General features: G+C 41.7%; 1 protein-coding gene across 3 annotated transcripts; it reads left to right on the top strand.

The window, feature by feature from the left end:
* The first annotated feature begins 10061 nt into the window (after positions 1–10061).
* On the top strand, positions 10062–17069 carry LOC140578797 (uncharacterized). Of its 3 annotated transcripts, XM_072700710.1 has the most exons (11): positions 10062–10279; positions 10620–10689; positions 13237–13443; positions 14692–14845; positions 15374–15802; positions 15974–16003; positions 16111–16155; positions 16299–16363; positions 16576–16619; positions 16845–16898; positions 16982–17069. In XM_072700710.1, the coding sequence occupies exons 3-10, from the start codon at positions 13237–13239 to the stop codon at positions 16879–16881; spliced, it is 1011 nt and encodes a 336-aa protein (XP_072556811.1). In that variant the 5' UTR covers positions 10062–10279; positions 10620–10689; the 3' UTR covers positions 16882–16898; positions 16982–17069. The 3 variants fall into 3 exon arrangements, with proteins under 3 accessions (XP_072556811.1, XP_072556809.1, XP_072556815.1); XM_072700708.1 differs by lacking the exon at positions 10620–10689; XM_072700714.1 differs by lacking the exons at positions 10062–10279; positions 10620–10689; positions 13237–13443 and adding an exon at positions 13943–14149.
* The last annotated feature ends 5681 nt before the right edge of the window (positions 17070–22750 follow it).

Genomic DNA, 22750 nt, shown 5'->3' on the forward strand with positions numbered 1-22750 from the left:
GACTGAGGGGTCCAAAGGGCGGAAAGTTGTCCATGGCATGGAAACAGTATAGGAGTAGTCTTGGAAAATGAAGTACTGACCCTCCTTGGTATCCAATGTGTTAAATAGTTAGACAGGATTGAGACCTCATATGTTGTCCTTATAATAGAAATGCTCACCAAATTAGTACAATGGTAAGAAAATGAGAAGAGGAAGTAATCGTATCTGCCAAATTTCACTTAGATTGGCTAAGAAGGTCAAGAGATATAGGCAGATTTTTGTTGTAACACCCCCATTGATGAAATGTGGCCAGTCTATTACTGCATCCCCAGAATGGCCCTGGGAGGTAGTATTACAAAATTTGGGAAGATAAGCCAAGGTATTGATGAGTTCTAGCTGCCTGATAAAAACTAGTATGATTAAGCTTCAGTTTTGGCATGGCTAGTGGCTGTGTGGTACAGAAATGTCACAGGTTTTTTTTTACATTTTTTGATCAAGTCAGGGGTCTGACTGGTGTGATTTTTTTCTGGATTGGTCAAAAGAGCTAAGATTAATTCACAGAAGTAGGTTTGGAAATTATGCAAACAATGTTGTGAGCAGAGCGTAATATTATGATATTATGATTGGAAAGTTGGTACAGCAGGATCTGTATCTGGGGAAAAAGAATTTACAGTCTAAGCCTAATGATTTAGGAGTTATATGCCATGTAAAATGCTGTAGCACCTCCCTTTGACTGTCTAGGTTGGGTCAGATTGTCTGACTTTTGATGATCTATATGTTCTGCAACTCACTACTCCAAATTCGCTGTACAGGTACAGACTGATGTTAATGCTGCAAACTACCTTTGGACTACTTCCATGTGTTGAATATAGGACAGTGTTATACTGTTTTTATTTGTTTATTTGTTAGTTAAGTGTCATGCACACGCTGGCACGGAGTGGAGAAGCAGGCACAGGAATTGTGTGAACACAAGGTTTATTTGGAATAGAAATACTCAGGAACACGGAACGACGTCAATGACCAGACTAGGGAAACATTCACAGAGACGCACTTAAATACCACAAACTAATTAAACAGAAGTAGGAACAGCTGATAATAAGAGGATTCCACATGAGGTAAACGAGGGAGCATGGCACACAGGAGGATCGAATGATCAGGGCATGACAGGACCCCTCCCCCCAAAGGCGTGCACTCCAGGTGTGCCTGAAGGGACAACACAGGCGACACGACGGGACTCATGGCACAATCGAATAACAGTACTTGGGGAAACTAAAGCAAGCAACATCAGCGGGGCAATGGGAACAGGCCCAAAGACAGACACACACAGGGGCACCAGGTCCGGTCTGTACTGGATTCTCGGCGCCGCGCAGGGACACTGCAGTATCTGGTGGACTGGGAGGGCTTCGGACCGGAGGAACAGTCCTGGGTGCCTCGGGTTGACATACTGGATCAGGATCTGCTTTCGCGCTTCCATCAGCAACACCCGTCTAAACCGGCTCCGAGGTCCCGGGGTCGCCCTCGGCGCTCTTCTCGGCCTCCAGGGGGCGGCCATCGGGGGGGGGGGGGGGGGGGTACTGTCACGCCCACAGGGGCAGGGTGACGCAATGGTAGACAATCGCCGCTTAATCAGCAGGACGATCCGTTACCTACTTAAGCCAATCGCAACTTCCCGGAAGTTGCGAGGTATTGTTGCCATTTATTTATTTTGAGCTTAGCTAGGCTTTGCAAAACATCAGCTTCAGTTCGTGTTTCCTGTTTGCTGTTTCCTGTGTGCTGTTTCCTGCGTGAGCGAGACTGGTTGCTACCGCGCAAACTTTTAAACTATAACTATAACTATAACCCAAATAATACTTAGAGTTATAATTAAGCAATCGGATAAATCTTGGCAAGCTTAACCCTTAGGAGTCTGAAGGTGTTTTGGAGCCCTGAAGAGATTCTGACATGTCCTGACATTTGTGCATTTTTCAGTTACTTATAAACATATAAATGTCTAAAGTCTGATAACATTGTATTCAGCAGAAACTGGGTTACAATAATATATGAGCAGTATGTATTTACAAGTCTTTATATTGGAGAAAAAAACAGTTATGCGTGATTATTGAAAACAACAAAAAAATAAGTCACTGAAATTAGACCACAAAACACATTCATGACATTTGTGTACAAGACTTTTGTGACCTGGATCTTGTAGTGTAGAGGTTTTACTTCAAAATGATGTGACAATCATCTCACTCACTCATTTACAGAAAACAATACATTAATTTAAATTTTCTAAGACACTTTTTGTTTAGAAAGGCCATATGCGAGGAGGTGGGAATGCTCATGAATAATGCTGTAGTTCACACCAGAGAAGACAAAGACCTGCATAATGAGCTGTATAATTACCCCTTTCAGTCAGGTATGGGACAGAGGAAAGTGCTACAAGAAAATAATTTGAGGACAGAAACATATTTCTTGGTTTGTGGTTTATTTAGCATGCATGTCCCGATGTGAGGTGCTGGTGAAGGCAAGGGTGATGCAGACACATTCCTAAAAACAAATAAATAAAAAAATGTTAGCATCTCAAACTGGCCTTATACGCTGTTTTCCGTGTGAATGGCTGTGGGCGTGCCCTGCCTCGGGTCATTAGCAGATAATGAAGTGCGACAGAAATTCTGTGCCTCTCCTTGGTTTCACATGAATTACATAAACTGAAAATATTTATTTTTAATTTAAATTGCTTTATTTAAAAGTAGACACTTTAAGCTTTCTATAGATATATTTCTCATGTCTGTCTGTGCAGTATTCGCGGAGTTTCAGTTCATTTTAGTGACGTGTTTCAAAAAGATTTTCGCGGAGACTGAGACAGCTGAAAGCGCACCCTGTTTATTTTCTTTATTTTACAAAAGCACAATGTTTCGTGGATATTGTGAGTATACATGAATAAAAGTAGACCATTTACAGATTAAAATGATGTACTACACTTACATGTATGATCAAACATGACGACGCATTTTAAGTTCTTTTCACGGTTACCAGAAAAAAATGTGTCCCCGCCGGCGGGTCCGCCGACTCCTAAGGGTTAATAGTCTCCTGATAATCTTCCAAATCCACGACGGATTAATCGCCTCCGCCCCCGGAGTTTTTCCCTGCTAAACGTAAGTATATCACTATGTCGTTTGCTCCGAGTGCAGTATGTTTAGTTATTCTTCTCCCGTCATTAGCGGTACGTTTGTCTGCGATAAGTGTAAGCTAGTTGCCAGGCTGACGGAGAAGATCGCAGACTTAGAGGCACGCATCCGGACGTTACGGGAGATTCAGGAGAGTGAGAGTTTTATTGACGCAGTGTTAGCGGCTCCGGATATGTCCGCTATAGTGAGCCAGTCTCCCCCGGCTCCGGCAGCAGGGCCTTCGCAGCAAGGCGAGTGGGTGACGACCCGGCGGCATAGCCGTAAGTCCAAACAGGACTCACACCGGCACCATTCACCCATTCGCGTTTCCAACAGGTTCTCCCCACTCAGTGAAACACCCACTGAGCCGCCTGTTGAAAGCGCTCTGGTAATCGGCGATTCTATGCTAAGAAACGTGAGAGTAGCGACTCCAGTGGCCGTAGTAAATTGTCTCCCTGGTGCCAGAGCGACCGACATCTTATCAAACTTAAAAGTGCTGGCTAAGAGTAAACGTAAGTATTCGCATATTGTTATCCACGTCGGCACTAAAGCAATTTTCATAGCGGTGTGCAGCCTTGCGAAGAAGATGTCCGCGTCAGTAACATGCTCTGGCCCCATCCCTGCTAGACGTGGCGACGAAATGTACAGCAGATTATCGTCGCTGCATCGCTGGCTGTCGGAATGGTGCCCGATAAATGGTGTGGGTTATATAGACCATTGGCGGACATTCTGGGGTAGGCCTTGGCTTTTGAAGAGGGACGGTATTCACCCCACGTGGGCTGGTGCCGATCTGTCAAAAAGCATAGCTCACAGTCTTAGGGCAGATTGCTGACTAACCAGAGCCAAGCCAAGGCGGCAGGCAAAACGGCTTAACCGACCGCCTGCTAGTCGCTTAGAGTCGTCACCCAGGCTTCATATTATTGAGACTGTGTCTGTTCCCCGCGGTTTTAATCGTGGGGGGTCATTCCATCGTAGTTCGTGTCTTACAAACCTTAGAGAAATTAGACCTATTTCAACTCTGGATAGTAGGTGTAATGCAAACCTAAAACTTGGACTCCTGACCATTAGATCGCTGGCTCCTAAGACATTGCTCGTAAATGAAATCATTCTAATCTTAGTGCCCTATGTCTTACTGAGACTTGGCTAAAACCGAATGAGTTCATGGCACTAAATGAATCCACTCCAGCTGAATATAGCTATAGGCATAATCCTCGACCCGATCGCAAAGGTGGCGGAGTTGCTGCAATATTTAAGACCGACCTAGGAGTGCGTGAAAATACTGGTTATAGCTTTAGTACGTTTGAATTTATTATTCTAAGTCTTGCTAGCACATCTAAGTGTAGTTCTACACCTCCAATCACCATTGCCATTGTGTATAGACCGCCAGGCCCCTATAGCAATTTCCTTAAGGAATTTGCAGATTTCTTAACAAGCTTGGTGGTTACTACCGACAAGGCCTTGATTGTTGGTGATTTTAATATTCATATGGAAAATGAAAGTGATCCAGTAACAAAAGCATTTACTACCATTCTTGACTCTGTCGGTGTACATCAGAATGTAACTGGGCCAACTCATGCCTGTAACCACACCCTAGACCTGATTCTTAGTCATGGTGTCCTGGCACATATCAATTATCCCTCAGAATCCTCTACTTTCAGGTCATTACCTTTTAACATTTCAAATACAACATAACTCCCCTAAGGCCCCAGGCCAGAGGTACGATACTAGACGTTCCATAGCCTCATTATCCGCTGCAACTTTTCTGGAACAGCTCCCACAGTCCTTTAACCTAACCTCTGAAGTGTCATGCGTAAATGAACTTGAACAGGTAACCGTGAACATGGTAGAATCATTTCGTACCACTCTTGATCATGTAGCACCACTCAAGAAAATAAAACATAGAGATAAGAAACCTGCCCCCTGGTACTCTAACCGTACACGTGAACTTAAACAAGCTTCACGAAAGCTAGAACGCAAATGGCGGTCAACAAAATTAGAAGTTTTTAGATTTGCCTGGAAAGAGAGCCTGTCTAAGTATAGACATGCACTAATGACTGCTAGGCCTATGTATCTCTCTAAACTAATAGAAATTAACAAAACCAATCCTAAATTCCTATTTGAATCTGTATCTAGGTTAACAAAGAATCGTTCAATGTTAAACTCACAAGTCCCAGAAGCTCTTGGTAGTGATGTCTTTATTGCGTTTTTTAATAATAAAATAACCACGATTAGACATACCATCACGAGCACGCCCATGGCTGCACACAACCACCAATCCTCTGCTAGCGCTAGTGCTATTAGTACTAATGATAACACCTTTGAATGTTTCACTCCTGTAGTGCAGACAGAACTCCTTCAGTTCATTTCCTCTTGCAAACCCACTACTAGCCTTGTTGACCCAATACCCACCAATCTACTTAAGGAAATTGCACCACTGATTAGCACTACATTGTTAAATTTGTTAAACTCATCTCTTAGTCTTGGATATGTTCCTAAATCTTTTAAAATGGCTGTTATTAGACCTATCTTAAAGAAACCAAATCTTGAACCTAGTGACTTAGGAAACTATAGACCCATCTCAAATCTTCCCTTCATTTCTAAAATTCTAGAGAAAGTTGTTGCTCACTAGCTGTCTTCCTTTCTCCAAGATAATAATGCTAACAAGCTATATCAGTCTGGTTTCAGACCCAATCATAGCACAGAAACGGCCTTAGTCAAAGTGATAAACGACTTGCTTATGGCTTCCGACCGTGGCTGTATATCGCTATTATTCTTACTGGATCTAACTGCAGAATTCGATACTGTAGACTATAATATTCTTTTGGACCGGTTGGAAACATTGATTGGCATTAAAGGGACAGCACTACTGTGGTTTCGTTCGTATTTAACTGATCGTTACCAGTTTGTCCATGTAAACAATGAGTCATCCATAGCCACTAAAGTAAGATATGGTGTCCCGCAGGGATCAGTGTTGGGCCCACTACTGTTCAATTTATATATGCTACCGCTTGGTAACATAATTAGAAATTACAGTGTTAATTTTCATTGTTATGCTGATGATACACAATTGTATCTATCTGTCAAACCTAGTGACGCATCCCAGCTCTCTTCTTTAGCCGACTGTCTGCTAGACATCCGTTGTTGGATGGCAAGGAATTTCCTCATGTTAAATACTGAAAAAACTGAGGTTCTTTTAATCGGTCCTAAGGAGGCCCGCAATAAGTTTGTAAACCCCAACCCTAGCGGCCTCCCTACTCAATTTAAAACAGTGGTCAGAAATCTTGGTGTCCTGGTAGACTCCGACCTCTGCTTCAGTGCTCACATAAATAGCATTACCAGTACGGCATTTTACCATCTACGGAACATAGCCAAGCTTCGGAAGTTGCTTTCCTTTCAAGATGCAGAAAAACTAATACATGCCTTTATAACTTCTAGATTGGACTACTGCAATGCCCTCCTTTCGGGTTGTCCATCTGGATCCCTACATAAACTTCAGTTAGTACAAAATGCAGCTGCCAGAGTTCTCACAAAAACTAAAAAATTTGATCACATTAGCCCTATCCTGTCTTCCCTGCACTGGCTACCGGTCAAGTTTAGGATTGATTACAAATTATTGCTATTGACCTACAAAACTCTGAATGGCCTTGCACCACAATATCTCAATGATCTTCTGGTCCCTTACAACCCTTCTCGCCTGCTTCGTTCACAAGGAGCAGGATATCTATTAGTTCCTAAAGTAGACAGGGCTACGGCAGGCTGCAGAGCATTCTCCTACAGAGCTCCGCAGCTGTGGAATGGTCTCCCGGCGGATGTGCGGGATTCAGGCACACTCTCGCTTTTCAAGTCTAGATTAAAAACGCACTTGTATAGCTTAGCGTATAGGAAACCTAGTTCTGGTTCCAGCTAGTCCCTCACTCCCAGTCAGACTAACAGTATGAGGTGATGAGCTGGGTGGGGATCGGTGTTATTGGCTTTGGATAAACTGAGGCGTCAGTGCTGTCACTCTAGCTCTACACTAGAGTGCTGATGTTCAGGGAGTCCCCATGCCTGTGTTCCCGCCTGTCTCTCCCTCTTTCTCATGCTGCTATACCCAGATCTGCCGGAGCCTAGACGAATATTGCACTTGATCTGTTTGCTTGCACTGCCTCTGGTTTCCTCAACTGTGACTAATACACAATTTTTTCTTACTTCCTCCCTCACCCCTTCTGGGGTGTGCTCCCTGGAGCACAATGTCGTTGAAGAATTTATGCCTCTGCTGCCTACAAGACAATTACCTCCACCACCGGCAACTACCCTCCAACCTGCCTGCCCTTGGCTCAACACGATGCCTCGCCATCCTTCCCTGCGGCTGTGCCTCTATTAATCCTGCCATCGTGCATCAAGCACCACGTGCCTGCACCGGTCGGCCGCTGCATTGAGACATATATTTCAACCCCTGTATTAGCTTAGTCATTTCATCTTGTTTGTTTGACTCATCTGCCAGCCCCTGGAGGATGGGCTCCCCCTTTGGGTCTGGTTCCTCCCAAGGTTTCTTCCTCTTAGGGAGTTTTTCCTTGCCACCGTTGCCTTTGGCTTACTCAATGGGGGGTCCTTACGAGGCAGAAATGTAAAGCGCATTGAGACAATGTAATGTTGTGATAATACGCTTTATAAATAAAATTGAATTGAATTGAATTGAATGTGCCATACTAAGCGTTTTGACCGTCTCTTGTTTCCCCTGTTCATCCTGCCTGCTGTGTTCTGCCCTGCTGTTTCATCTACCCTGCCTGCTTCTCGTCCCTCTTCGACCTGCCCGATCCCGTCCAACCTGCCCTTCTGCCCTGACGATTCAACCCTGCTTCCTTCGTCATTTCCCCGTCCCGTCTCTCTGTGTAGGACTGACTCTCCTGGTTATCGACATCGGTCCGTTTTACGACTACCCGTTTGGATTCTCCCTTTGGCTCTGATTGTACCCGGCTTTCCAAATAAACCTGTCTCCTGCATTACGGGGTTCACCTGTTCCTTGGCTGCACAGCGTAACAAATATGCCCATTGTGACCGAAATAAACAAGAGCACATGTCTGGGTAGTGTTTACACTGATCGGCTACAATATAGCACACGGATACGTCTCTGCCGCTGAAGCTTTGCGCCAGTGTTGCCACTTTCAGCAGCGAAGCTCATACCTGTGTTCATGGCTCAGTGGGCTAAGCCTGTGTGCCTGTAATCACATGGTCGCCGATTCAAACGCAGCGTATTTAGAACGTGAATAGCGATCTTCAGCTGAGAGCGGTCCTACACGCTCCCGATACACGTAAAACAAAGAAAGGTGACACGATTTGCTTTTTGCCTATTTAACCTAAGTTTAAAAACTTTAATACTTCCGACAATGGAAGTTTTGAAAAGAAGACAGATAACGGATTTAGTCAGTGTTTTTTTCATGATTCTACATAATGATTTCAGCGAGATATAAACTGAAATATAAACTAAAGGGGTAGTGTGTGGCTCAGTGGGCTAAGCCATGTGCCTGTAATCACAAGGTCACCGGTTCAAGCCCAGCCTCAGCACGTCTGCGGGTCCTTGAGCAAGACCCTCAACCCCCAGCTCCCTGGGCGCCGCTACGGGTGGCTGCCCTTCACGGACAACTTGCTCTACAAAAAGCAAGTTGAGGGAGGCGTAAAAATATTTTTTTTTACAGATTAATAAAGTGTAAATAAATAATAATAATAAAATAAATAAATACACGAGAAAGATACGCGGTCGACGATGCCCTCGTCCCCAGAGCGTTAATAATAGTCACTGCATCATATTTATCGCTTTCTATATTTATATAGTCACAGTTTTTCATTTTTCATTCCATCTACCAATAATCTGTGAATGAGATTTTATTGTTGCTACTTTTCTTGCATTTCAAACTGCCTTTCCAAAGTGATGGGTGTGGGGTGCAGTGACATTCTAGACTGATGGGCCATTGACAGTATGCAAACTACTACAGGTGTGAGGACACCTATCTCATCAATATTCATTGTGAAGGCCACTGACTTTGAGAAAAAGAGTGTCACTCTAAAGTGCTAACACTTTAGTAATCAAACCACATAAAATTTTAGAATGTCACTTTCACCTATGTGTAGTGAAGGAATAATTCATAAAATAAAGGGAATGATTCTATAAGGCTGTAACTAATCAAAACAAGAACTGACTGGCGCGCCGGCAAGGCAAGGCTACCTAATCGGAACAGATAGCGGCCCCTACTTATCTTTTAGCCTTCCAGAAGGACCTGGAGCCGGCTAGAATCACACATGTGGTTGTCACGTAGACGGAAGGTACTGAGAAAGGGGGGGGAGATGCCCAAAGGGCTTTAACACTAGAAGCGCCGAGCACTGGTCATTTGACCGCTATGATCAAAAAAAAACCAAAAACTTTGCACTCGCTCAAACTCCAGGGCCCTCCTTTCATGACTTTTCCTAGAATTGTGTGTTGTATCACCCAACACCCTTAAATTTTCAAAATCGCACTGGTACAAGCTAGTTTAAAGCTATTTTGCTCATACTTGTGCGAAATTGCGGGTAGCGGCGCGTTCGGTCATGCTGTTTCCTGCTTCCAAAGCTGCCATTCTCTTCTCTTTCAGCAGATGGCACAAGGATCATCTATACACAACCCGGTCTCACGAATTTTCGTGCAGCCATCACGACATAAAATCTATTTAAACGTGCTGTGATCACGTTTTCGGTCTTTTTTACGTGCTGGGGCAACGTTTCCCCTCCCTATATGTTTTAATGGGCAGTGCCTAACACCGCCACTATGAGCGCTAACTGGTGACTAAGGGACGGGAAAGTCATGCATCCCCATGATACTATGGTGTTTTTCGTGATCCGATAACGCTTTCGATAATGTGTGGCGCGACCTTGAAAAACATCGCCTGGATTTTACTTCTGTTGCATGAATGAGTGAGTGTATTCAATATTGTGACAATATACTACGCATTTCCCACTAAAAGTGTAATAATAATGAGCTGATTCCTTATAGTTTTTGTTTGCAATGCGGTTGAAACATGTTGAAAGGAATACATTGCCCAGAATCCTATTGTGTTTTTCGTGATCCGATAACGCTTTCGATAATGTGTGGCGCGACCTTGAAAAACAGCGCCTGGATTTTACTTCTGTTGCATGAATGAGTGAGTGTATTCAATATTGTGACAATATACTACGCATTTCCCACTAAAAGTGTAATAATAATGAGCTGATTCCTTATAGTTTTTGTTTGCAATGCGGTTGAAACATGTTGAAAGGAATACATTGCCCAGAATCCTATTTTGCTTTTCGTGATCTGATAACGCTTTCGATAATGTACTACACATTTCTCGCTAAAAGTGTAATAATAATAAGTTGATTCCTTATCGTTTTTTATTACTACCCTATGTTTTTTTATTCTTAGGTTATTAAACTGTTAGTTCCGAATTCATTTGTTATTATAGCCTATTATCATTAGTATTAATTATTTATTCATTTTTGGAGCCAAAGCATTTAGGTTACCACCATCCTGATAGCCCGCCTAAAAAAGTTCATCGCAGTCACTTTGCTTAAGGTAAGTAGCATAATCTACAGAGCAGGCTAAATTCAGAATGTAAACTAAATTAATTTTTTTATTTGCTTGGCTGTATTTAGGGATTGCTATGCCTGCCTGAGGCTTATGTTGGTGACAAAGGTTTTGTGTTTCAACTGAAAGTGCTCTAACATTATGTTGTTTGGTGGTAAGCACAATTCGCAGAGCTAAGCTTACACCGTGTCCTAACTGCAAGCGACAGTCAGCTTGTCATGTAGTATTGACTGTTCCCTGTGTACTGTACTTTGGGTCCGTTAAATATGCCATTCTATTCGTAGAGATACACCTTCAAACTAGCTGATCACCGCAACGTGAGAGACAGAAATAGAAATGCACAGAGCCACAAAACTACTAAAAATTTGCACAGCATCGCGTCGTGTAGCACTGCATCGCATTAGGACACGGTGTTATACAAGTGATGTTTGTCTTAGTATAGTTTAGTTTTAAAACTAATCTTCTGTTCTATTAGGCCTAAGCTACATAAATAACGTCTCAGTTTCGTTCCAAATCAACGTTCCTTCAGTGCTAATCAACGTTCCTTCAGTGCTAATCAACGTTCCTTCAGTGCTAATCAATGATCAGTGCTTGGAGGGCAGCCTACAGTACATCGCGAATAGGGGGCAGGAAAAATTAACTCATGTCTAATGCACAATTTACTGAAGTTAAGTCATTTATAGGTTTAGGTTATCTATAAGGTCTGCTTTTTCATGTGAGGCTGCTATGTTGCCAGTGTTGTTCAGAGTAGAACTAACCTAGCAGATATAAACTGATAGGGTGCATAAATGCAGAGCAAGGCCTTGTAAGGGAGTCCTGGAAAGTTGGTCCATTACACTCTAAAATCTTGGCAAAAAACTATTCACCTAGTTTGTTTAGTCAGTAGTGTCAGCTGGCTATGAACTGATGTATGTGTTGAGCAGGTGTCCAAGTGCACACCAGAATTGTCTGTGACCAAATAACCAGTCCAGAAAGGTCAGGATATCTTTTTCTGGCCACAAATTTAATATTACACATTAATCTTTACTGCAGTAGTACTACATATGTTAACACAGTAGTAGAGTAGCTCGCAGCCATGTGTATTTTGTCAAAGTACTGTAGCTCACAGAGAAATAAAGGTTGGAGACTGCTGGTATACACTCACCTAAAGGATTATTAGGAACACCATACTAATACGGTGTTTGACCCCCTTTCGCCTTCAGAACTGCCTTAATTCCACATGGCATTGATTCAACAAGGTGCTGAAAGCATTCTTTAGAAATGTTGGCCCATATTGATAGGATAGCATCTTGCAGTTGATGGAGATTTGTGGGATGCTCCCGTTCCACCACATCCCAAAGATGCTCTATTGGGTTGAGATCTGCTGACTGTGGGGGCCATTGTAGTACAGTGAACTCATTGTCATGTTCAAGAAACCAATTTGAAATGATTCGAGCTTTGTGACATGGTGCATTATCCTGCTGGAAGTAGCCATCAGACGATGGGTACATGGTGGTCATAAAGGGATGGACATGGTCAGAAACAATGCTCAGGTAGGCCGTGGCATGTAAACGATGCCCAATTGGCACTAAGGGGCCTAAAGTGTGCCAAGAAAACATCCCCCACACCATTACACCACCACCACCAGCCTGCACAGTGGTAACAAGGCATGATGGATCCATATTCTCATTCTGTTTACGCCAAATTCTGACTCTTTGAATGTCTCAACAGAAATCGAGACTCATCAGACCAGGCAACATTTTTCCAGTCTTCAACTGTCCAATTTTGGTGAGCTCGTGCAAATTGTAGCCTCTTTTTCCTATTTGTAGTGGAGATGAGTGGTACCAGGTGGGGTCTTCTGCTGTTGTAGCCCATCCGCCTCAAGGTTGTGCGTGTTGTGGCTTCACAAATGCTTTGCTGCATACCTCGGTTGTAACGAGTGGTTATTTCAGTCAAAGTTGCTCTTCTATCAGCTTGAATCAGTCGGCCCATTCTCCTCTGACCTCTAGCATCAACAAGGCATTTTCGCCCACAGGACTGCCGCATACTGGATGTTTTTCCCTTTGCACACCATTCTTTGTAAACCCTAGAAATGGTTGTGCGTGAAAATCCCAGTAACTGAGCAGATTGTGAAATACTCAGACCGGCCCGTCTGGCACCAACAACCATGCCACGCTTAAAATTGCTTAAATCACCTTTCTTTCCCATTCTGACATTCAGTTTGGAGTTCAGGAGATTGTCTTGACCAGGACCACACCCCTAAATGCATTGAAGCAACTGCCATGTGATTGGTTGATTAGATAATTGCATTAATGAGAAATTGAACAGGTGTTCCTAATAATCCTTTAGGTGAGTGTATAGTTATTACATTGATTAGTCTAACAACAAAAGTTTAGTCCTAAGTCCAGTAGTTTACACTTTAGTCCGATACTGTCAATAAAAATATTCCATCTCCAGTTATTACTGATATTGTTCGATTTCTTTTCTTCAGCTTCTGGCTGACGACAGTAAAACATAAAGCTACATAACTTCTAAAATGTGCTTTTTTTTCATCAGATGGGTTCTAACAAGAAAAAATGCCCCAACTGCTACCAGGTCATGCCTTGCGCAAAAAAAGTATGCATGACCTGTGGGGCAGCCCAGCCACAAAAACAGAGGCTGGCAAAAACGCTGCAGCGGCTGGACAGTAGGAAGGAGCAGTGGCTGGCAAAGATTAAAAAGAATAACAATTCATCAGCCATGGTGGATGAGGCACTCATCGTGGTGTGTACTATCAATCCTATCACCTATAATAGGGTGCATACACAGTTAACTATTGAGTCACTATGTTATTTCCCTGAAAACATTCTTATAAGTACAGTATCTCATAAAAGTGAGATTTGCTGTCCTCTGAAAATAACTTAACACACAGCCATTGACATCTGAACAGCTGTCAACATGTGTGTACACATCACAGCCAGCTGTTCAGACGTTAACGGCTGTGTGTTAAAGTTTCATTTCTAGAGTGTTGTCCCACACAAATATTTAATAAAATATTTGCAAAAATGGGAGAAATGTACTCACTAGGGGTGGAGCCGAACCCGAATACGGTATTCGGAAAGGCACAAATGTGTTTTTTACGAATACTTATTTCGAACAAATACTTTAAAAAATATTTGTATTCGGGAACAAGAAAAACTTTATATCAAAAACCTGCGTTTCCTCTTGAGACCGCAGTGCATGCCCGGATGAGTGAGTGAGTTCAGGAGTCGGGGGGGGGGGGGAGTAAAAGAGGTGACTGACACAGGCTGCTCCTCACAGCAACAGAGAAGGCTCGGCTGAGCGAAAAAAAGACTTAACTGTATCACTATTTTTGTTGAATAGATTTTTGTACCTTAACTGGGTTCCGGAGGCAGTTTATAACTTTCGGGAAGCGGAGTTTGATCGGGAGATTATTCCATTACGCTGCATTATTGACGTCTGCAGTCAGGTGCTCTCATGTTCGCTCTGTTTACGTAGCTATGTTAGCTCGGTAATTTAGACAATAGGCTGTTGACAGAGTAACGTTAACGTTTGGTTAAAAAGGTTAAAACAATGCTTGTGTAGTTGTCGAATTGTATGCACTTGTAGGAGTTATATGGTACGTTTAAGTTACTCTGTCTACTGCATATCCATAAATATAATGGATATAATTAAAGAATACTTACACTATAACCTAAATTAGAAGTGCAACGCAAAAAAAATGGATTTTTACGCCTATTTTGAATTTTACTCGAATACAAATACTTTTCCCCCCTCAACAAATACAAATACAGATGCAAATACCGGCTGCTTTGCACACCCCTAGTACTCACTTATGTGAGGTACTGTATATGTTAACACATGCAGCCCTACTTTGATAGTTTTGTCTAAAATGTGTCTAAATTGCCACAACACATTCCAGGTTCAACAAATCATACAGACATTATGCAAAGTTTTATAATGTTTTATAATGACAACTTTTATTTGTAACTAAGCAGTGTGTCTTCGCAGCTTGAGAAGCTAAGTGCCCTGGGCTACAAGCCACTGCTCCTTATACAGAAGAGAGGGAAAAGGCCTCAAGTGCTTACGCCACGCTGTCACTTAACAGAGGATGCAACGACCAAGCTGGCAAAAATATCTGGCTTTTTTGAGATGATTTGTTTAGGTGAGATGTACAGTATAATGTGTTAAATTCATTCATAAAAGCAATAAATATAGCACTCATCCTTGTGGGATTAGTAATATATATACCCACAGCTTTGCTTATCTGCAGTACACAGATTTCACTCTCTTAACTGTGGCTGAACACTTGTGGGTATGTCCATTACTAAGCCCAGGCGTGTTGTGTTATATGTACATCAAGAGTGATTCTGTTGCCCATTTTCATTTGTCCATATTCACCTCAACATTACACTCTTATATACAGTAAGTTATTGGAAACAGGCTGCATTGTTTGCTCACAGCTGCTACACCATTAATCTTGCCATTATGTTCAACTTGCACCCAGTTTTGTAAAGAGCATACTCCATTTTGGAATTCTCATGTTCCACATGAAATGTCATACAAAAAATATTGTTCATTGATATGTCTTCAGTGTCTGTCTGTCAGATTATCGGCCTCTCCAAATTTTTATAATATTGTAGTTACAGTTCAGCCACATGGTTAACTTTTTCTATCTATCCAACTTGTACAGGATGGAAAAATCAGGAGGTGGGCCAGCAGGAGGAGGTCTCTCCTGCTGGGGAGGACGCACTGCAGGAGGTGGAGGACTCTGTTGTGGTGGGGGACGGGCTGCAGGAGGTGGAGGACTCTGTTGTGGTGGGGGACGGGCTGCAGGAGGTGGAGGACTCTGTTGTGGTGGGGGACGGGCTGCAGGAGGTGGAGGACTCTGTTGTGGTGGGGGACGGGCTGCAGGAGGTGGAGGACTCTGTTGTGGTGGGGGACGGGCTGCAGGAGGTGGAGGACTCTGCTATGTTGGAGGACGGGCTGCAGAAGGTGTTGGTGCAGCTGGAGCTGGTGGCAGAGGAGGAGATGGTGACCCTGTATTTGGAGAAAGTGATGGTAAAGCCTGTTGAGGTGGAGGAGAAGCGTCTGTCTGAGGAGGTGGTGGAGGAGGAGCAAGGTAAGGCAGCTATCCAAATATTAAACTTGGGCATAGGACTGTGTTGTAGACTTAAAAGTATAAATTGCTGAATAGCACAATTACCTTTACTTGTCTTGATGGAATGATGATTTTATGATGTTTACATGATGAGTCTTATCTAAAATTGTTTTAACTTTTTAAAATCCACAGTGACTATGGGAATGAAAAAGAGGAAGTCAGGCATGTATTTTATATCTTTATTGTGTTTTCATTTTTTAAATCTTGGGTATATGCACCGATAATTGAAGTTTTTTGATTGAATACATCTGGATTTTTCAATCACGCAGAGTCACGTCCAAGGAGGGGTGTATTAAAGGAAAAAAAACAAAGAAGTAAGTTTAAATAACTTTCTTTAGTATATAGGTTCACTTGGGTGTGCATGTGTTTGTAAGAGGCATTCCATCTCCCTTTAAAGGAGAAATCCGTTGTGAATCAATCAATCAATTTGCTTGTTTGTTTTTTTTTTTGTGTTCAGCTTGCACCTACCACCGAAAGGACCCATACCCTTTTCGTACTGTTCTGAAGAAGAGAGTGAGAAAGGTAAGGCCTGCATGACAGAATTCAACGCTCCTCAGAGGTAGAGAAATTAATCTAACCGAATGTAAAAACACCCGTAATTTCCAGAAAGTTGTTAATGACTGATTTAATGCTCTGAAATCAAATAAATATTACAATTTCATGTTCTTTTACAATATTACAATTTACTTATTTCATTAATATTACTTATTTCATTTCATGTTCTTCCCTCATAGGGCATTTCAGAGCAGCTATTGGATTGGGAGCCTTGTCCAGATTGGTATGTGTTGTACGACAAATTCCCCCCCCCAACACACACACAACCCCACATCTAAACACACACACACGCACACACATACACACACATTTGGAGCAGGGGTGAAGCTTTTGGGATAATGGGATTTTATCGAAACCTGTAAAGAAATTTCTGAAGTGTTTGAAGATGAATTGGAAAGGTATTATCACAATAGCAGTTGTAACTAAACAGTCTCTTCTTTATTTTCAGTGGAAAAGAGTTTGCACCATCCTGGCAGCCCCTCTGAATGTCAGTTTTGTTTAGGTAATTATCTGTTATTGATTTTTTGGGTGTTTTTTTATGTGTCATTGATGTTTATGTTTCACTGATGTTTTACCATCCATCAGAACCATGTTTCTGATCCTGCTGTGGAGGCCACACCTTTGATGGACACCTTGATCATCTTACAATATTAACCATAAACTTCATGTTGACTGAATCTGATTGTGTTACACTTGGATTAAATATTTTGGATAGAAAAACATGCACTGTGTGATTTTTCTTGCCAGTAGCATCCTGATGGGATATGCAGGTGCACTGGCTGAGGTAGGCCCACCAATTGATTTTGATTTGAAAATGATTAAAAACATTTATATCCTGACTGAATAATTATATTTCACGACTTGATTGATCAAGACACTGTTAAGTTATAGGATGTGGGTACACTGGTAGGCTAATTTATGGTTTGATGGTTATAAAATCAGAGAAAACAATATCCAGATTGGATCTGTGTTACACTTTGATCAATTGTGATTGATACCATACACTATTTCATGTTTCATGCAAGGAGCATCCTAATGTGATGTTATGTAGGGACATAGCTTTGTGTTCTACTGGTTCTGGTATCAAAAATATTCATGTAACACCAAGGATAAGTAATGTTTTGACTTTACATTAATAAATACATGTGCCCATATATATGACTTCATTATAGCACTGGTAAGATACACCCTGGCTTAGTAGCAGTGCTGGACTGGCCATCGGGCATACTGGGCATTTTCCCGGTGGGACGATGGTAAATCGAGCAGCGCGTCATATTCAGGGGACTTCAGGAGGAGTCTATTGTAGTGTTCCGCTGGTTTAAGCAGACACTGGATGGAGATTGCGCTCAACGACCTCTTTTCATTTAATTTTGAGTAATAAAAATACAGATGCAATCAGCAGGAAGGATAAATAAATAACGTTCTGGGATCGGCTACTTTCAAACCTCCTGACTGAGTACAGGGGTTTTTCACCACCCTAAGACACGCTTTCTTGTGTTTCTCTGGACAGTATAAAAATTAGTTATATGGATTAGTTATATTTTATATTTACTTTAATATTTAGGTTACAAAATTAGTAAATTATATTTTTCTTAATTTAGAAATAAAATGCCAAAAAAAAAACTTATTACCATGAAAAAAGCATAGGGCCCAAGATTTGTAGCGGTGCCCTCGCTCGCTCTCTCTCTCTCTCTCTCCTTTTTCTCTAAATATATGCACATATGCCACACATGATCTGTAAGTATAAATCACCTAGACTGGCATAAGTCATTTGCTTCCTCTGTGGACATACACCACAATCATCTCTGTTGAGTGTCACTGGCTGGCTGTCAACTACTCCTCCTGAGTGAATTGTGAACTTCACACGAGGCCCATGCCAATACTGAATGTCCTTCTTAGCGAGTCTATTGTAGTGTTACCCCATGATCGATCTCACTACTTCTCACATTAACATTATGCCTGACTATTACTATGCTATTACTGTGCTGTCTAACCAGAACTTTAGACTTTAGACATCCACCTATGGCTTGACTACCATATAAAGCTGTGGGACAATATTTAGGAATTATGATGCCTGGCCAAAACAATGGATACATTGTAGTTTATCACTTGTGGTAACTCCTGACTACTTTTCCTGGGTGACCTTGTTGGTCTTGGGTTCTTCTTGTTAATGTAAAGTGCCACAAGACAATGCTATTGTAAATGGTGCTGTTTATAATAATTAAATTGAATTGAATCATCCAAGCGCTGGCATGTCACCAATCAAACACCCTTGCTTAGTAGGCTACCCAGACAGTGCCTTATTGGTAAGACTGACTAAGATAAACAAATGGGGGCACATACACCTCATAACACTCATACTTTGCTTTATCCTAACACAAACATGTGCTTTATCATTAAACATCAAAAGATATCAATGTATCATACTGGCACTGGCATGTTACCAAACACCCTTCCTTGGTGGACTACTATCCAGATAGCATCTGACCGGTGAGACCGGTTTTGATGAACATTTGGTTTGACTAACACTTCAGATCAATCATGTTTTTCTTTATTGTAATACATACATGTGCTTTATTATCAAATATCGAATAATTTCATGGCATTATCCTCAGACATCATGCCAACCCAAACCCTTGCTTAATACCATCCGGACAGCGAGTCATTGGTGAGAATGATGTGATGAACATGTATGGGTTTTGTTTCATATCAAAGTATGTCCTGGCACTTGCAAAGCAACCTACCATCTAGACGGTGCTGGGTTTCGAGATAAGATTTTGATGTGCAAGGATCCAGTCGCCACTATTTGATTACAAGCATTGTGAAGGGTGCAGAAAATATTTTTATTCACATTGACATTTCAGATATTCAGAGACCCCCAAGCCCCATTTAGGATCTGAAATATGTATGTACAAGAGCTGTGATGGCCTGTGGTGCAGGTTTTAGCTCAGTCTTTCAGAAAAAAAAAAGACCAACTTTTGAGGTCAATCTTTCAATACACCACTGACATTTCACAGTTCAGATCACTGCACCTAGTTGCATTCATCACATTACAAAACTTGCTAGTATAAACTAAAACAGCTATACTTGAGGGATAGAATTCTTCCCCCAGATGTAGGAATGCATATATGTGGAAAGGCAGCCAGCCCATGGTTGGAGATGAGAACATGCATGCCACTGTTCATCGTGACTCCACAGTTCCTGATGACAGTTGTTGAACAGGTTGGCATTGCGGTGCACGTGCAGGAAGGTGATCTGGTGGTGGTTCTTATACAAGATGAAGGGAACTCAATCAAATGATACTGCCATATGACACAGCTATTCTCATGATGGGGCTGAGTGAAGGACACACACACAGGTTCAGAGTACAACAGAAAGTTCTTTATTTAAAGTCTTTGCAAAACTACAGTACGCCTGGCTGGCACTCACACACAAACGCAGCCAGTCCATTCCTTTTTTCAGAAGCCCTGCTCCACAATTCATGGAGTTTACTGGAAATGAAAAGCCCCTCAGCACTCCACCTGTGAACCTAGAGGAAAGGAGACACACACAAGCACGTATCAACACCACTGTAACAGAATTGTCCTAGCACCTGATCACCACCGCAACTGGAAATGTGGTTGGTTGTGTAGACCATAACCACCATGAGGCGGTGAATCAACTCTAACACCACATTGTGAAGTACATGAAAATAGGAGAAAATGTATATTTCAGGCACTCCAAAACCTTCATCACCATTCTTGGAGTGCATAGAATATACATTCTATCCTTTTTTCAAGGACTAATTCCCATTATTACAAGAGCACCTGACATTGTGGACTATACCTAGTACAAGAGCCATGTCAGCCATCTTTTTCAAAGTTATGAAGTACACTGGCTGAAAAAAAGAGCAATGTGAAGCTTTTGAAAACAGTCAAAGCTCTCTGTTAGACTTACCAAGGTCAACTGAGAGAAGTACTGAGAGAATCCAAGGCAATCTCAGCTAAAAGGAAAAGTAAAAAATAGGAGAAAATAGAAATTAGATATAGGCACCCACAACACACAAACAAAGACAGAATGAAATTAATTGTGTTTTGTATCTGCTTCATTTCATTTTGCTTCAGTACAGTTTTAAGGGTACTTCCATGTTTAGGTGTGGCGAGAAATCAACAAGCAGTGGGGGGTTAATGCTAACGTTACACCAATATTATGTTAAAGCTATGCTAATACTATGTTAATGCTAACACAATGCTAACACTACAACTATGTTAATGCTATGTTAATACTAACGCTATGCTAATGCTAATGTTATTGCTCATGCTATGCTATGTTTATGCTAATACTACGCTAATGCTATGAAGCAGATGGTTTGTATTGAGTCTGTTGGGTGTTTCTTGGCGGCAGGCCCATTTAAAATTTCTTCAGGAATTAAAGAGAGGGAATAAGACTGCCAGACTGTCTACAAAACAAAGTGAAGTAGCAAAGTCTTATTACCAGGCTACAAATTAACCCCTCTACACCCTACCAACACTTCTCCTCTTCCTCCTCTTCAACGTACTGTTGAGAGAAAATGTATAAGACCACAGTCATGCAATGAGCAACAATAACCAACACCCCCCCCAAAAAAATACAACAGAGGACAAATACCACGGTCACCTCCTTTAGACATGTACTTGGTTGTTAAGGCACAGCGGGAGAGGTAGCTGTTAACTTGTTCAACTTCCTCCCCCACTGTTGACCCGGCACCTTGCTGGTTTTTTCCACTCCATGTGACCTACATATCACAACATGACCATAAAACACTTTGTTAGACACAAACCTAAATCAATGAATATTTCTGTGCTTGTAGACATTAACATTAAAAAAAGTAAGCCATGAACCTACCTCACACCTGGTGGAATGGGCTTGGGCGTGCATAACGCTCAAGAATGGCCTTGCTGTTGTAAGGGCTTTCAAGTCTGGCAGGCTGTCGGCAGCTTTATTTAAATAGGGCCAGTATTTGCAAACAACGTCCATGGCCAAGAATGTGGGTTTGCACCACATCAGCTGCTTATGGAGATACATCGGATAGGCAAATATCTCTCCTAGGGATGAATTATATTACATATTGTATTTTAAATGCTGTTATAGCCCTTGTACAGGTTTACCATCACAAAAATAGTCCAATATTACAGAATGATGAAACGAGCACAATGCCTACACGAAGGGAGAATGCTAGAGAATCTGATGTACAGTATTTTCATTACTTTGGCAGTTCTTTCTTAAAAAATAAAATAAAATAGTATTTTCTTACATTTTGAGTAATGGAGAGAACATGCTTATACCAGTACATTCATATTGGCAGTTCTTTCTTAATCTTACCTCTGTACATGTTCAAGGCTTTCAAGAGGAAGCCATGCCGACAGACTGCAACCTCCATGCCTTCCTCATCCAATTTTGTTGTCCTTCTTGATGTCTCCTTCGCTGCGGTCCATGATGAGCTGCCACAAGTGCCCTGCCCACGTGTCTAAGAAGAATCAGAAAGCAAAATGAGAAAAAAATTGCAGAACCATGTGTAGTCATTTGTCAATGTTTTTAGGCCCAATCCCAATTCTACCCCTTACCCCTACACTTTCCCCTACCCCTCCGTTTGGCGCGTTCACGTGTAGGGGTAGGGGTGTCTCAATTCTCTTTTGATTGGAGGGGTAGGGGTAAGGGGAAGGGCTAGATAGCCCTCGAAACGAAGATTTTTCGGGACCTCACTTCAAACGAAGGGCTAAGAGAAATTTACAACATGGCTGCCCACTCGAGCAAGCAGACCCATAAATGTTAAGTAATTTTTGCCATTAATAAGGATTTTTATGACATTTTTTCATTACATGTATATTACCATCAATCTTGTGTTTGTGTTTACGGTAATGTTCTGTAAAGAAACGTTTGAAAAAAAATCGCTAAAGTTTGCTTGCGGATAGCACTGATTGCACAATATTAGGAAATATATTTTTATGTCATATAACGTTACCCGGTAACTGACTGCATGTGGTAACGCGTCGTTTTGTTTTTCTTACGGCCATATGTGTACATGTAAATGAACGGTGCTTACACTATTCGTACTTATTGAAACATGACAACATTTTTGTAAATTATATTCTGTATAGGGACAGCTGAGGAAACCCGAAGGCTCATACTAGGGCTGTGCAAAGCAGCCGGTATTTGTATCTGTATTTGTATTTGTTGAGGGGGGAAAAGTATTTGTATTTGTATTCGAGTAAAATTCAAAATAGGCGTAAAAATCCAGTTTTTTTGCGTTGCACTTCTAATTTACGTTATAGTGTAAGTATTCTTTAATTATATCCATTATAATAATTATGGATATGCAGTAGACAGAGTAACTTA

This window comes from Paramormyrops kingsleyae, chromosome 1, assembly GCF_048594095.1.
Source record: "Paramormyrops kingsleyae isolate MSU_618 chromosome 1, PKINGS_0.4, whole genome shotgun sequence".
NCBI classification, from domain to species: domain Eukaryota; kingdom Metazoa; phylum Chordata; class Actinopteri; order Osteoglossiformes; family Mormyridae; genus Paramormyrops; species Paramormyrops kingsleyae.